We start from the raw sequence: 14,866 nt of genomic DNA on the forward strand, positions 1-14,866 counted from the left end.
TTAATTATGTCATGTGATGATAGGTGTACGTTTGTCTGTCTGACTTTCTGTGCAACATTACTCAAAAACAGACTAACAGACTTGGATGAAATTTCCAGGGAAGGTCAGAAATGACACAAGGGCCACTTGATTAGATTTTGGCAGTGATGCGGCTTATAGTCTGGATCCACGGATTTGTTAAGAATTTCGAGATAGCAGCACGGCCTCACTGTAACCATGACAACAAATGAACACTACGTCAGCTGCCTGCTGATGATCAAATGATTGCAATTCTACTGCAAATCGGACTTATCCATCGGAAACCATACAATGACTGAGCAGCCTTGGCGGAGTACTGCGCTTTCTGAGTACTTTTCTTGTTCAGTTTAATTCAGTTTAATTTAGTTCAATTCAGTTCAATTTAACTCAGATGAATTCAGTGTAGTTAAATTAAGTTCAATTCAGAGCAAAACAATTCAATTGAATTCAAATACAATCAGATTGCTTTAATTCATTTCAGTTCAATTCAAGTAAATTCCTTTTAGTTCATTTCAGTTCAGTTCAATTTAATGTAGTTAATTTCAATTTTATTCAGATCAGTTCAGTTTTATTAAATTCAAATTAGTTTGATTCAGTTAAGTTCAGTTCTATTCAATTTAACAATTTAATTAAATTCAGATTAATTAAATTTAATGCAGTCAAGCTAAATTCAGTTAAGTTCAGTTCCATTCAGTTCAGTTCAAATCAAGCCAATTCAATTTAATTCAGTTCAGTTCTATAGAAACCAAACCACTTCCATTTAATTCAGTTCGAATCAGTTTCATTCAGTGAAGTTCAGTTCAGTTCAGTTCAATACAATTTAATGACATTCAAATCAGTTCAGTTAAATTCAACTTCATTCAAATTGTTTCAAATTCAATTCAGATCAGTTAAATTCAGTTAAATTCAACTGTAATTTGTTCAGTTCAGTTCAAATCAATTGAATGCTGTTTAGTTAATTCAATTAATTTCCATTATGAATAATTACAAGGCCCACAGCTACAGAACCACTGCTCTAGTTGCTGCTAACTGGGATATTAATGTTGCACATGTAAGCATAAAAATGAAGTGACCTTACTTTGCCTAGATCATAGGGTGTGACATTTTATATTCATTTTACTCTAAAATATCTTGAAAATGGTGCAATTATTAGCTTGATGGTTCCAATTCGTCGTTATCCCAACAAGTTCTCTGAGACTAGATCTGGAGGAACTGCAATATGAGATGATATTGTTCCACTTCGCCTTTCATATGCCATTTTATTTTTTCCCCATTGATATAGAAATATAAAAAAATAGCAGGCTTAAAATTACTTCATGAGAATGACACTAGAACAAGCACAATTATATGTACAGCAGTACAGTTTAATAGTAGGGTGATAACTGAAAACTGAAGAACTTTACACAACAAAATTACAATAATTTAATTACTTCATCTGATTTGTTTAGTTTAATTTATACAATTTTATTATGAACACAATGTAAAAACTAAAATGTTGGTTCTTAATATTTCAGTCATCACAGTTTGCTCTAAATAACTGAATATAATGCATTTAATTGCGTTAAAAACACTTCACACAAGCTATGATTTGAAGGACGCACAAGAACAACATAAGAGAAAGTCTTCCATACACACAAAAATATCTAAATTAAACATATATGAGAATAAAGATTTTCATTTTACATCGAAAGACACAGTAAATCAATAGCAGACATCAATCAATAACTTATAGCCTCAATGACCAAATGTGATCCATAATGTTTTAAGATCATGATAAATACATCATTAATGCATACATGTATATACATAATATACAAATCACCTACAGAATACATTGTGACTAAACATGTCCAAAGTCACCTGTGTTGCTAATCAAAGTTCATGTACTCCTTCACATTAATGATAAAAATTTGAAATTAATTTCATATAACCTCCATTGACTTGGACTTTGAGTGACTGAGACCACCTGTACGGAAGTCCTCAGCCATCGCCTCCTCGATCCCTGATGTCAAAGACCGCCTCAGGGTTCGTTTGAAGTCATTACCAATGAACACATAGAGAAGTGGGGATATGAAGCTGTTTGCTGCCGCCAGCGTGGTTCCCACCCTCAGCCCAGTTCTCTGCACTTCCACACTGTGGTTCTTCAGGTCCAACTCCAGCAGGACAAAGGTATGATACGGGACCCAGCAGAAGAAAAATGACAAGATGAGCGCTGCCATGATTTTGTAAGGCTTTGTTGACTTGATGGTCAAACTTCTCAGCTTCACACCAAGCACCAAGCTGCAGGACACAATAATCTGGAAAGGGATCAGGAACCCGCAGATGAACCGAGTCAGCGCCACTGCCTTGTGTTTGGAATGGCCCCCGTAATCTGTGTGGCACTGAGTGACCGAGCCGTGGACTGTGGTTTTTCTGAAGATCAGCGAGGGCAACGTGAGGAGAGCAGAGAGGATCCACATGAGGACGACGACTCTAAAAGCTTTGGGCACCCTTCGATGGTTGTGCGACCACACAGGAAATAAAGCCATCACGCAGCGATCGGCGCTGATTAGAACCAACAGGAATACGCTGCTGTACATGTTGAGAAACAGGGCGGAGGACGAGAGCTTGCACAAGATCTGCCCGAAAGGCCAGTGCGAGGTTAACATGTAGAACACGTCGAGTGGCAGAAAGACACAGAACAGAAGGTCTGAAATGGCCAAACTGATGTACCAGGTGGTGATGACCGTTGTTTTCATTTTCCATCCACAGATCCAAATCACTAAGGAATTTCCTCCAAGCCCAACAACAGAAATAATGATATTGGTTGTCACTAGGACATAAGTCAGAGAAGACTGAGAGGTACTGAAAGTCACTAGTTGAGTTAGGTTGCTGTAGATCTCTGTTTCATTGCTTGGGGCGTAATCCTCATATTCAACATAATCAACATCATCCATGCTGGTTACTTTACCTGAAATATGAACCACAACAATTTCCTCAATAAACACACAGAAAGCTGTAACAATTTGCAATTTTATCAAGAAAATGTGCTCTAGTTTTTTCCTGAAGAACAAATAAATACTCACGGTATGTGTTGATGGTCAAAGCAGCGACTAAAGTGTTGCCTTCCTGAGTCCTTTGCTGCTGGATGCAACTTCTCACTTCTGTTTTCTGAGCAGTGTTTGCTGAGAAGAGTGACGTAGGTAAGGCTTTTGGTCAAAAACACAAAAAGAACTGTTGCAATCTCAGAATGGGGATCTCCACCACACAACCACATGAAGGGACCAAACCAGCAACTCACATTTCTAAACACCAGGGTGTGTCTACAGGCCATTTAATCAATCACTTCATAATCAGTATCACAAATATTGCTCAAAACACCTATATAGAAATCCCAATTAGTGTACAGAATCAGAAAAACTTCATTAATCCCCACAGGGAAATCACTTTGCCACACTTTTTAAAGTTGATTTCAACTTCATATTTTCAAGATTGTGGAAGTTGTAAAATTATACAACTTCATCAGAAAGACCTTAAACTATATAACTGGATGACCACAGATAGGAAGGACCTCCGACATTGATTCTGTCACATCTTCCAGCCCAGATGCTTCCAACAGCTGCAAAAGAGCATCTGTAGGTGGCAGGTTGCTGCATTAGCTAAAGTCTGAAGTGTCTGAAGAGAAATTAAGTCATCCATTCTCCAAATGTAAACATCTTAGTAGTAGAACAGGACAATCTTTAGAAGAAGTGCTACTTCCTCACATATGTTTGTATCTTTAGGAAAAACAAAATTTTTATATTGATCAAAGAATGGGATCATATAATTGACCTCACGTCTGTGGCCTCCATGCTTTTCAAACTGAACTGACACATTTGTGTAGAATTCATCACAGAAATGATACTAGCTATGGCTTTTTATACACACATGCATATTTATCTCTACTAGTAATTTTACTGCACCTGATTTGTCTTCATCTTAAAGGACTGAGACCACAAGTTCTGGCGGGCGATGAAGAAAGTTCATTACAAGAAGTGACAGGAATGGAAGGTTCTGTAGATCTTCAGCATGTAAGCCTTTCCACATGGTTGAAACTGTGAAAATACTCTAAGTATGACATGTTTAAAGTGAAGTTTTCATTGGCATCATCTTGGTAAAGGAATAATAAAGGCTTCTGTAGCAGTGAATCATTTCAAAGTCACATTTTTCCTGCCTGCTTAAGTGAAATATTACATATCAAGTTGTAAGAATCTGCACATACATTATGCAATGATCATTCAGTGACTCATTTCCCCTTTTTTCACTCAAACTAAATATTTCCATGCCGTGCCCTAAAGGTCATGTGATGCTGTTATGCAACAGAAAAATGCTGAGTAAATTATTTTCAGAAAAATAACCACAAGGCAACTAACCAATAAATCGCTTTGATTCATACAAATTTTTGAGCATTCATTTATAATACTTCCCTTTAAAGGCCACATTCTTCGACATTTAAATTTGCTGTGATTTATTAGCAGTGCTGGAGGAAGCATTAAATCATTTACTGTAAAGGTGCTGTAAAAAGTATTAAATTGCATTTGAACTCAGTAAAAATAATTATGGCTGCTACAATATTCTTTAGCATCATAAATAAAATAAGTTATTTGAATAGACACCTTTATACTAATGTGTTGTAGTTCTTTTAATTTACTTTTAATATCATTGTGTTATGATTTGTATTGTGTTTTTATTTTTAAAACATTCAAATTACGAGCAGCCTGGTTGAGGTGGGCCAAAAAAAACCCCAAACAAGCAAACTTAAAACTATGATTGGGTGGTGTGCAGTGGTAGAAAATAACTAAATACTTTTAAATTCCTAATATACTTTAAATTTCCATTTTATGCCACTTAATACTTTCCCTAACCACCATTACAAGAAAAATATTGTACATTTTACCCTGGGGATTTAAATCATACATACAAAACATATAAAGATATTGTAGTAAACCTGTTGATATGCCATAAATCCACACTTGACTCACACACTACTTTATATTAAATAACTCAGAAAGCCTTGGAGTCTGGCCAGTCTTTTCTTCAGGAGGAAATGACATCATGTGGAGCAGGTCATGTGATTTGGAATTAATACACTTCCTTGAGAGGTGTTTTTGTAATGGGGAACTTAGTAGAAAGTGATTTCTCTGACATGCAGTTTGTTATTTTCCATATAAAATTTGATATATTGGCAAAAAAGAAATATCTATCATGATTATCTCAACTTAATAAAAAGAACACAATCAAAACAATTTTTTGAATAAGCTCGTTTTATTATTGTTTAGCTAATTAGAAGGTGGTTTTATTAAATTTGGACGGTTATTTAGTTGACATTTTAGTAATATCTAGTAAATTTTTCTTAATAAGTGATTGTTTCTATAATAAATAATTCTGTTATTTGTAAAGACATGATCATAATGAATATAAAAAACATTAGTCATTTTACTTTTAATAAAAATGTATGCAAGATATATCCCATGGACTTTAAAAGTCCCTCAATTATATACTGACCCACATCAACAAAAACAAAAAATAAAATAGAGCAGCTACAGGTCAACCAAAAGCCTGTCTGGAAAAAAAAAACGTTTTCAGCTGCCTAAAGTACTTTTTCTTTGAGTAAACTGTATTGAAACTGGGGTCATGACTGTTTACTGACTGCATTCATATTGACCGTCTGACTGCATTGTATTCTGAAAGGATGTTTACCTTCCGCTGTTTTACATAAAACGGACATGCGCAGATGCGGTTAGTTGAGCTCGAGCTGTTCTCCTCTTTCAAACTGCGCCATTCTGTCAACATGGCGGGTACGGTGGCGAACAAGTGTCTCAGTCCTCTGGCTTTTCTCACCAGGAGGCTTTCTGCTCCGGAGTTCATCACTCAGTGCTGCTACCACAAGAAGGTAAACCCGTCTGGTGTAGCTTTTTAACAAACGGAAGCCCGGGGTGTAGTGTTGTAGCCGCTGTTAGGCTAATGTTTACATTTATTGTAGTTAGCTTGGTGTAAGTCAGCTTAATTAGAGCAGCATTAACTCTGAGGCTAACAGTGGTTGTTAGTCAGGTAGATAGAGCTGGTTAACTGCGTAGTTAGGGGACAAACAAAGGAAGGACGCTTACATGTGTTGTGTTTTGTGCATCAGTCTGCCTCCAGACATTCAGAGAAGGGAGTGTCAGAGAGAGATAAGATGTGAAAACTCAAAATAGTTATCAATATCTGCTCCATGCCACCTACATAGCAAGCAGAAGACTAGAATAACGTCCCTAATCTGTGCCCCAGCTGGGCACAGTTTTAATACTTAAATCACATCCGATTAATGGGCTTTAGGGGGTGTCAATGTGGTGTAGGAGAACAGTGTGCTAGAAACAGGTAAATGTTCTGTAATACCTAATATATACCTTCTTCTTAGGGATGGAGCATCTTTTAGTGATCTATTAGACCTATTCACATGTTCACAAGGTTCAGTTTCACATGTCTGATGCAACATGTAGAAATAAGGTCGTGGTATGTAAAGATGTAAGCTCAGTTGGATATGTTTTTGTTTGGGTGTAATTTGAAAATTATCAACCTATGCTGAAATTATTTACTAAAAAACTATAGCTGTTGGATTTTCACTAGTGAGTCTGGCTTCAAATGTGACATCCTATCTGATATATATATATATATATATAAATATATAAAAGGTTCCTTAATCATAAAGACATTTTTGTATCAGATTTTATTTTACATTTATCGTATTAAATGTAGTCCTGTATTGTGATGTTCAGCCACTTCATTTCGTCTCAGTCAGAGTGACTCGGCAGAAACTAGAGGAGGGCAGGATGAGGAGTTGGTGTAGTGGACAATGAAATCCAGTCCTAATCTGTTTATTTCTGTGTCTCTTACGTAAGGGAAGAAATATGTAGTTGTGTAACGGAGGTGTCAAGACTTCTAGACATTCTTTTTGTGGTTATAGTAGAATACAAATGCTGTCTCAGGATGCTGCTGTCATTAGGGTTCCTCACATTTGTTCTAGTGTTAATGAACGGTAACTACACTGAACTTGTCCCTTTTCTGTTGTCTGAAGGTGGTGGATCACTATGAGAACCCCAGAAATGTGGGCACACTGGACAAAAACTCCAAGAAAGTTGGAACCGGATTGGTGGGTGCTCCAGCCTGTGGAGATGTAATGAAGCTTCAGGTGCATTTGTCACTAAATATGGATGCATTTCAGCCCTTTTATACACACTGAACCATTAGGGCTAATGTATACATATAGTATAAAATAACACATCAGAAAAGTACTTTGAAGTAGCATGTACAGAACACTGAGACATTATTATTCAGTTTTACTATGTAGAGGTGCTACATCTGAAATGGTTTATCTTTGCTTGTTATTTGCTAGGAGAAATGTGCAATTTACTAATTTATTATTATCCACTTGTTCAAAGTTACATTTTGATGTGTAGTTTTTAAGAATCGGACTGTAACCTTCTATGAACTCTACCATTTTGCACTTTGCAATTTATATCTATCTTGATATATGTAGTTTGTATCTACCTCATTGCCCTATTGCACCTACATTATTAATTTGTATTTGCATTAGTATGACACATTTGCACTAGTATGTTACTAAGTTGTGTTTGTTTCTTTTTATAATACTTGTTCTACATATATTTATCCCTATTTGTTTATTTATGTTACTTATCTCTAATTGCTTGTTTTTTTTACTCAATTTCTTATTGTTGCACTGCCTGCTCTGTGTGTCATTTTTAGTTGCCTCCTGGGGACAAGTAAAGTTTTCTGAATCTGTAATTAGACTTGTAAAGTGAAGTAAGAGTTTTGTTCACCTTTGACGCTTGAGTGAAAGTAAAAACTTTTTCCAGATTGAAGTGGATGACAATGGGAAGATCGTGGATGCCAGGTTCAAAACTTTCGGCTGCGGCTCTGCCATCGCCTCCAGCTCTCTGGCCACAGAGTGGGTGAAAGGCAAATCTGTGAGTGAACACATTCGACAACGTGACACTTCTTTCATTTCCTCTTAGATCGGTTATCTACTTGATTTGTTCTTATGCATTCTGCTCTGTTATTGACACAAAAAGTTCCTGTGGTTACTGGAGCCGTGTGCTTTGCTTTTCTTTTCAGGTGGATGAAGCTTTGACCATAAAGAACACTGACATTGCCAAAGAGCTCAGTCTTCCACCTGTTAAACTTCACTGCTCCAGTAAGTTTTCAAAACATTTTTAAAGGGATATTCTTCTTTTCTGCTGCTCTGTGGATGTATTTAACCTCTAATTGTTCCTGTTCCAGTGCTTGCGGAGGATGCCATCAAGGCCGCTCTTGCTGACTATCGTCTCAAGCAACATGACAACCAGCAGGAGGCAGCCAGCGCCAGCAACTAAGCAGAGCACTTTCACTCTGAGCTGGACAACATTTGCTTCCTGCTGCCAAGAAAATAAGTAGCAACAGTCCAGCTTCACCACCTCACTTTCCTGCAGTAATGATGCCCAGTATCGTCAACCCTCTGTAGCAGTGTTACACCAGGCTTTCTGTGTTAGTCTGATCCTCCAACCTTGTATACTGTATCTTTTAGCCTGTCACATTAACGCACAATATAAGCACTGTTTGGGGTTGTTGGTACAAAGTTGAGCCTTATTTATCAGATTGATTACATTTGAGTGTATTTTAAGCTTTTGTTCATTCTGGAAGGTGTGATGGAGGCATTTATTAAAGCTAAAAGCTTTACAAAGCTGCAGTGTGGGACTTTTACATATATATGAACCTCTGTTACATTCAAAATCCTTGTCAAACACAATGCTGAATAATCTTATGACCACTGAGTAAATATCTCTGTATTCCACAGCACCAGTTTTGATATATTTTACATCAACCAGCAATGAGTGATTTGCCAGAGTGTGTTCTACGGCAACTAGGAGTGTTGCACAAAAAGAAGCATCCGAGAAAAAGTTACGATACTCCAGATAAAAAAAGAAACTTTACATTCAGAAGAAGGATTACAGTCTGAACACTGGAAACACGACAGTATTTGTGTAGTTACTCTCACTGCCAAAAGGGGGAGACATGTTCCACACTGCAGCTTTAATTATCCTGCCTGCACACTAAGCACTCACCTATTATATGCAATTAAGCAAAGTGGCTTGAAACAAAGAAAGGGTCCATTAGTTTTCAGTGTAATTCATTTTTACCTATGCTTAACTGAAAGTCTGCAATAAAAGTATACTGAATCATATGTTGTTTTGAATCCAATTTATTACTTAAATAACCTGAATAACTGTCCTTTATAAGATATTTTTAACTGTCATTTATAGAAAAACACAAGTGAACCTCTTTCTTAATGCCATTTTAGTGCGCTACATTATACTGTGATTGAAGAACTAGCTCACCTAAATGAAATACAGTCTTTATAAGTGCTATTACTTCCATCTATATACGGCTGCTTCTTAGATGTAAACCCACCACTAATCTCAGGAAGTGGTTTTCTACTTGCTAAGATTCAAAAACTGATCTGAGTCAGTGCAATGTTTTGCACAGAAGTATCTGGGTCCACACCACACATTGTTTCTGGTAGCGACCCACATGCAGGAATGTTTCAGGATGTAGACAAACTATACAATTTCCAGCAGCACAAAAATCACCCCAGCAGATCAACTGTTTTTCATGCCATTAAACATGTTTACAAAATTGCATGAATGCTATATTTAATCCAGAGCAAACAGGCTGCTGAGTGTTAAACTGCTCAGCACCGAAGGAAATCGTGAAATTTTGAGTGTAACTTTTCCACATTTGCTTCCGTAAACCTGTAGAAATCTTTGGAGGCCAGCTGGGCAGTTTTCCACAAGCATTAGGAAACTTGTTTAGATTTCTTAGAAGGCAGTTTTCTCTCCAGCGATTAGCTGAAGTGTGGCAGAGTCATTGTGAATGTGCAGAGATGAGGGCCGGAGACTCTTGCCATTGGAAGGCTCCTGTGATTCATCTTTCTCTGGACGAAGCTGCTCTGAAGGACTCGACTCTGCTGCTGCAGCTGCTTCACTGTCAGAAACCTCACACAGCTCCTTCTCCTCAGGGAGGCTTGGAAGCTGCTGGTCCAGGATGCTGACATCTGGTTTGGAGCTGTCCTCGGCTACTTTCTGACTGGGGTCACTTCTCTCCACAGCATCAGCAGATTTATTTGGTGTGCGAAGGCTCCTGGCAGCTCTCATGATGTCAGCTTGGAGCTGCTTGTGAGAGTCCACCGGCTCACTTTCCTGCTCAGTAGATGCTTTTTCTTGCACTTCGTTGAAAGGTTTGGCACCTCCGGTTTTGTCCCTTTGGTCCACGTACATCTTTGAGGGGAAGGAGGAAGGGTAGTAGGAGTTGACTTTGCGTCTTCGGCTCATGAAAATCGACCCACAGATGATGAAGAAGACCAGCAGGGTGAGAGTTCCTGCGACCAGGATGAGGAGCTTGTTCTCCTCCAGGAAGACCAGCAGCTTCTTCAGAAAGTCAGTGTCCTCCTGGGCTGTGTCCACCGGTGTGGTTTGGTATACAGAGGAGAGGTTGCTGGTGGGCAGAGAGGAGTTTAAGTTACTGAGGTCTTCTTCATCTGTGCTTCCCTCCAGAAAACTGTAAAACAGCGGCGGCGTGGCCAGACTGCTGCTGAGGCAAAACGCCACACACAGACCGACGTGGTGAAGGGCCATCGGGAGCATCGTGTTCCCTCGGGATCTGTAAACCATAGGAAATGTCAGAGACTGAAATGTCAGAGCCAGATGTGAAGACAGTTTGTGGTCCACATGTACATTAGGGTCAGTTCAGCATCTGTTTTAGTGAAAAACAAACATCTGGTCAGTTAACAACACTTACAGCTGTTCAAAGACTCATAGTCAGTCTGCTTTACTGTACAAATCTTTATAAAAACTAAAGGAAATTATAAAAAAGTCTGTGTCATAAATAATGAGGTAGAGATCATAAGCTAAAGTGCAGTGTACCTTGTGCAAATAAAATGAATAAAAAATAATAATAAATAAGTGGATAAGGTTTGGTTTTTTGTGTGCATCTGACACAAATGTAAATACAGTTATATATTTGAAAACTTAAAAAGGCAGGAATATTGCTTGTGGAATATTTCATTCATGTTCATTCTTTCAAAAATGTCATTACATGATGTCTGGATCACTTTCTGATAACAATCAAAAGGAACTACAGTCATGAATCCGCATCAAAATGGCTCAAAAACAAGAAACTTTTATTTTTGTTATATTATTTTGTGATCTATGCATAAAAATCGAGTTTATCTCTCAGTATAGATGGGTAAACATATAATTGTGGGATTTTTTGTAACATAGTTGACAGGTATCATAGTTGACATTTTTGCTGTTTTCAGGCCTAAAATCAACATGGCTGCCTATAACCAAACACCACATGGTATTTTTACACAAAGATTTGTTGGGATTTATAATTTGAACTACTAAACTGAATGGAATCATTTGTTGGTGATTTGCTACTAATCATTATCCCTCCACTATTGATTGATTACTAATTACTGTTATCTCTTCACTACTGATTAATTACTAACTGATCATTACGTTATCCCTATATTATTATTTCCTTACTAATATATACATAACTCACTTCTTTTTATGGAGCACATTGACGTACTTAAACATGAACCATGATGAAATTAGTTTAACACAGACACACTGTATTGTACGCATTATAACAGAGTTGCATTGGCCTGAGGATGGGTAAGGGGGTCGCCAACATTACCTCACACTATGTGAATTGGGGTAAAACAAAGTTGAACAGCCGGATCAAACAGAGGGCAAATACACGCCACTCAAGACATTACACTCAAGACACATCAGATGCACGAACATGCATTCCAGACACACTCCCTGACATGCTTAGTGCACACACAGAGACCGGATGCTTCTCACTGAAGGCCGCACTTGTTTTAAGAACATTGCGTGAATAAACATGAAGCGTGAGTAATTGGAGACGTACGTCACCTCCATCAATGACAGCATAATCATTTGGGTCCGTCAGGCACATGACAAGATCATAAGTTCCTGCACATGATACACCTTACGCAAACACACCTATCAATCTGTCACAGTCGTAGGGAGGATCTCCCCTCTTCCTACAGGGAGTCAGGAGTTGGTGATGACTGGGAGGATCGCTTGGCGGGAGAAGTGTACCAGGCTGTCAACCAACGAGAGAGTACCAAGTCTAAACCGTGGCACTTCTCCATCAGTTTCTGGCCAGTGAGATTGTTGCACATTCCATCAATATGCACTGTATAGTGTAAACTGTATCCATTACCGGGAAGACACCTGCAGATTAACACCCTTTGTTAACTCTGGTCCTCTAATCAGTGATGGTCCTTGATCAAGTACTCGTTGCAGAAAAAAACAACGTTAATTGAGAGTTGTTTGTCTTCGATCTCAAATAAACGAACACGCTCGACAGATTCGTCTAAAATATTATATATATAATTGAGTAAAATTGGCCTGAACACACATTAAAACCCAGAGTAGAGAGTCAGAAATGTGATAATAAAAAAATAATGCAGGACTTTTTCCTCACTCACGCCCTTGTGTTACTAAGGGCAGCAGCAGACTATCTCAAAAAAAAAATGGAACAATTAAAACCCAAACTATCTGTACAGCGAGATACAACAAGGTTTATATTGGAGAATTTTACAAATAGTGTGGACCAGCCCTTTAAACGCTGCTTTTCTTTGCTATATTTATTTTTCTCTCTGCTCGGTCTGTGTGTCAACTGGCAGCAGCTCACTTCTATCCCTGTTCGCCTCCATCTGTCTGCAAGCTGAGCCACATGAAACTCTGCTCTCATCTGGCAAAAAAAAGGGGGTTGGGAGTTTTTGTTTTTTTTTTTCAAATTAATCACCCACTCGCCCCAGACCTAATATACGCTGCAACACATTCCTGTGCAATCAGACGCATAAACACATGCACATAAGGCCGTCGTGTGCACATCTATGCTCCAAGAACGAAGCAGCAGATTTTACTGTCAACACAGACAAAAAAAAACATTGATTCATTTTGTTTTCGGTGCAATTTACTGTCTAAAACTGGCACAAAACTTTGAAACTTTTAATAATCATGCTCCTGAGTTTGGATGCTGCTTCGAAGCATCTGGATGTTGGAATGTCACCCGCTGACGTGATGCCAAGATGCTTGAGCATTCGGTGGAATACCTAAATTGAGAAGAAAAACAGCACATTTTACTCACCGTGCACAGCGGCAGGAGACGTGTCTCTGTTGAAATCCCCTCTGAGGGAGGATGAGTGAAACCAGTCTGGAAAAAGTGAACTTCTCAGAGGAGCAAAGAAGAGTGGCGAGTGCCTGGTGGAGCACAGCACTTCTGCAGGTTCAGATTTCAGAGTGGAGGTTTGTCTGGATTACACAAAAAAAGAAAAAGAAAGATGTCGTTAACCATGAGGACAAATCCCTCCTTCTACTTCTCCACTGTTCTCCTCCCCCTTCAGCCTTCCCCTGAGTGTCTCCGGCCTGCACACAGATGTTCTTGTTAGGTAGGAGTTTATAATGTGCTGTGGGGGCAGGGACCTCTCCTGCACTCTCCTGTGTGGCTAACTGGATATGTACGTCCAACATGACAAAAAACAGCAACAGAGCATCATGAAAGAACCCTTAAACATCACGTGTTTGTCAGACGGAGCCTCTGATTGACAGCCTTCCCTTCAGCTCCTCAGCCGGAGTGACCTCCTGATGCAGGAAGAGGTTAATGTTTCCTGTGTGGCCGAGAGAAGGGGGAAGGAGAAGGCCACGCGCTGGAGGCTCTCAGAAACAACACAGGGTTTTTCATCCAGAGGCGACCAATTAGGCCTCCAGGGTGACCACTTTAGGGAGCCAAGTGTGACTGTGTGCGAGCGAGTGCATTTTTTTGGCCAGTCTGCTGTGTTTGTGATCACTCAAGACAAGGGCAGCTTTATATGGTCATCAGCAGCATGCGATGGATTCCTGCATCCACCAGGTTTACATTTGTCTCAGCTCTGTTGATAGTCACCGGCGTCTGGTTCAGCTGCACATTGGCTTTAGAAAAAAAAAAAAAAAAAATGGAGAAGAAAAACAGCTTCATGGCCCTAATAAGCATTCAGAGAGCTGTTTTCTTTTCTCAGGAAGGGAAGTGAATATGAAATCCTGTCCAGGGGAGAAGAAAAGCCTTTTGTGAAGCCTGTTATAAATAAGGGAACTGGGTGAGTTTGCAGAGAGTCCACTTTTATTATGACTCTTCACCATTTACAGACATAAAGACGTTACAAAAGTGCATATTTATCACTGGAAACGGAAATTAAAATTCGTGAGAGAACACAGTCTTATGGGGAATAAGCAAGAAAAACTTTGTTACTCCCTTATTTTAACTTCCGAGAAAGGTTCCTGAAGTTATTACTCCACCAAGGAATGGCGGAGTTATGTTACGATCGGTGTCTGTTTATCTGTCTGTTAGCAACACTACTCAAAAACAGATCAACAGATTTGGATGAAATTTTCAGGGAAGGTCAGAAATGACACAAGGACCACCTCCTCAGACTTTGGCAGTGATGCAGCTTATAGTCTGGATCCACAGTTTTGTTAAAGATTTCTGTATCATTGCGAGATAGTGGCACGGTGTCACTGTAACCATGACAACAAGTGAACACTACCTGCTAAGGACTTATCGGAACTTATCCATCGGAAATGACACTAAGAACAGTTGATTAAATTGTGGGTGTGTTTCCGATCCCCATTAATTCGTTGATGGGACTCGGTTGATGGAAATCATTTTACTTTACTGAAATTTAAGTAGTTTACTCAATATACAGTAATATACAGAGCAATAA

The 14,866-nt window shown here is 38.8% G+C and overlaps 3 protein-coding genes across 3 annotated transcripts; 1 reads left to right on the forward strand and 2 right to left on the reverse strand.

Annotated features, from left to right (window-relative positions):
- Nucleotides 1-764: 764 nt before the first annotated feature.
- On the reverse strand, nucleotides 765-5,771 carry LOC111568396 (chemerin-like receptor 1). The gene is made up of 2 exons (XM_023270041.3): nucleotides 3,084-5,771; nucleotides 765-2,968 (listed from the first exon to the last, which is right to left on the reverse strand). The coding sequence occupies exon 2, from the start codon at nucleotides 2,952-2,954 to the stop codon at nucleotides 1,941-1,943; it is 1,014 nt and encodes a 337-aa protein (XP_023125809.1). The 5' UTR covers nucleotides 2,955-2,968; nucleotides 3,084-5,771; the 3' UTR covers nucleotides 765-1,940.
- A 1-nt stretch (nucleotide 5,772) lies between these two features.
- On the forward strand, nucleotides 5,773-9,253 carry LOC118470274 (iron-sulfur cluster assembly scaffold protein IscU-like). The gene is made up of 5 exons (XM_035948037.2): nucleotides 5,773-5,929; nucleotides 7,091-7,204; nucleotides 7,890-8,000; nucleotides 8,149-8,227; nucleotides 8,314-9,253. Exons 1-5 carry the CDS (start codon nucleotides 5,828-5,830, stop codon nucleotides 8,403-8,405), a joined length of 498 nt encoding a protein of 165 aa, XP_035803930.2. The 5' UTR covers nucleotides 5,773-5,827; the 3' UTR covers nucleotides 8,406-9,253.
- A 2-nt stretch (nucleotides 9,254-9,255) lies between these two features.
- tmem119b (transmembrane protein 119b) lies at nucleotides 9,256-13,494 on the reverse strand. The gene is made up of 2 exons (XM_023270034.3): nucleotides 13,258-13,494; nucleotides 9,256-10,728 (listed from the first exon to the last, which is right to left on the reverse strand). Exon 2 carries the CDS (start codon nucleotides 10,710-10,712, stop codon nucleotides 9,888-9,890), a length of 825 nt encoding a protein of 274 aa, XP_023125802.2. The 5' UTR covers nucleotides 10,713-10,728; nucleotides 13,258-13,494; the 3' UTR covers nucleotides 9,256-9,887.
- Nucleotides 13,495-14,866: the final 1,372 nt, after the last annotated feature.

Source organism: Amphiprion ocellaris, chromosome 17 (assembly GCF_022539595.1).
Source record: "Amphiprion ocellaris isolate individual 3 ecotype Okinawa chromosome 17, ASM2253959v1, whole genome shotgun sequence".
In the NCBI taxonomy this organism is placed as follows: domain Eukaryota; kingdom Metazoa; phylum Chordata; class Actinopteri; family Pomacentridae; genus Amphiprion; species Amphiprion ocellaris.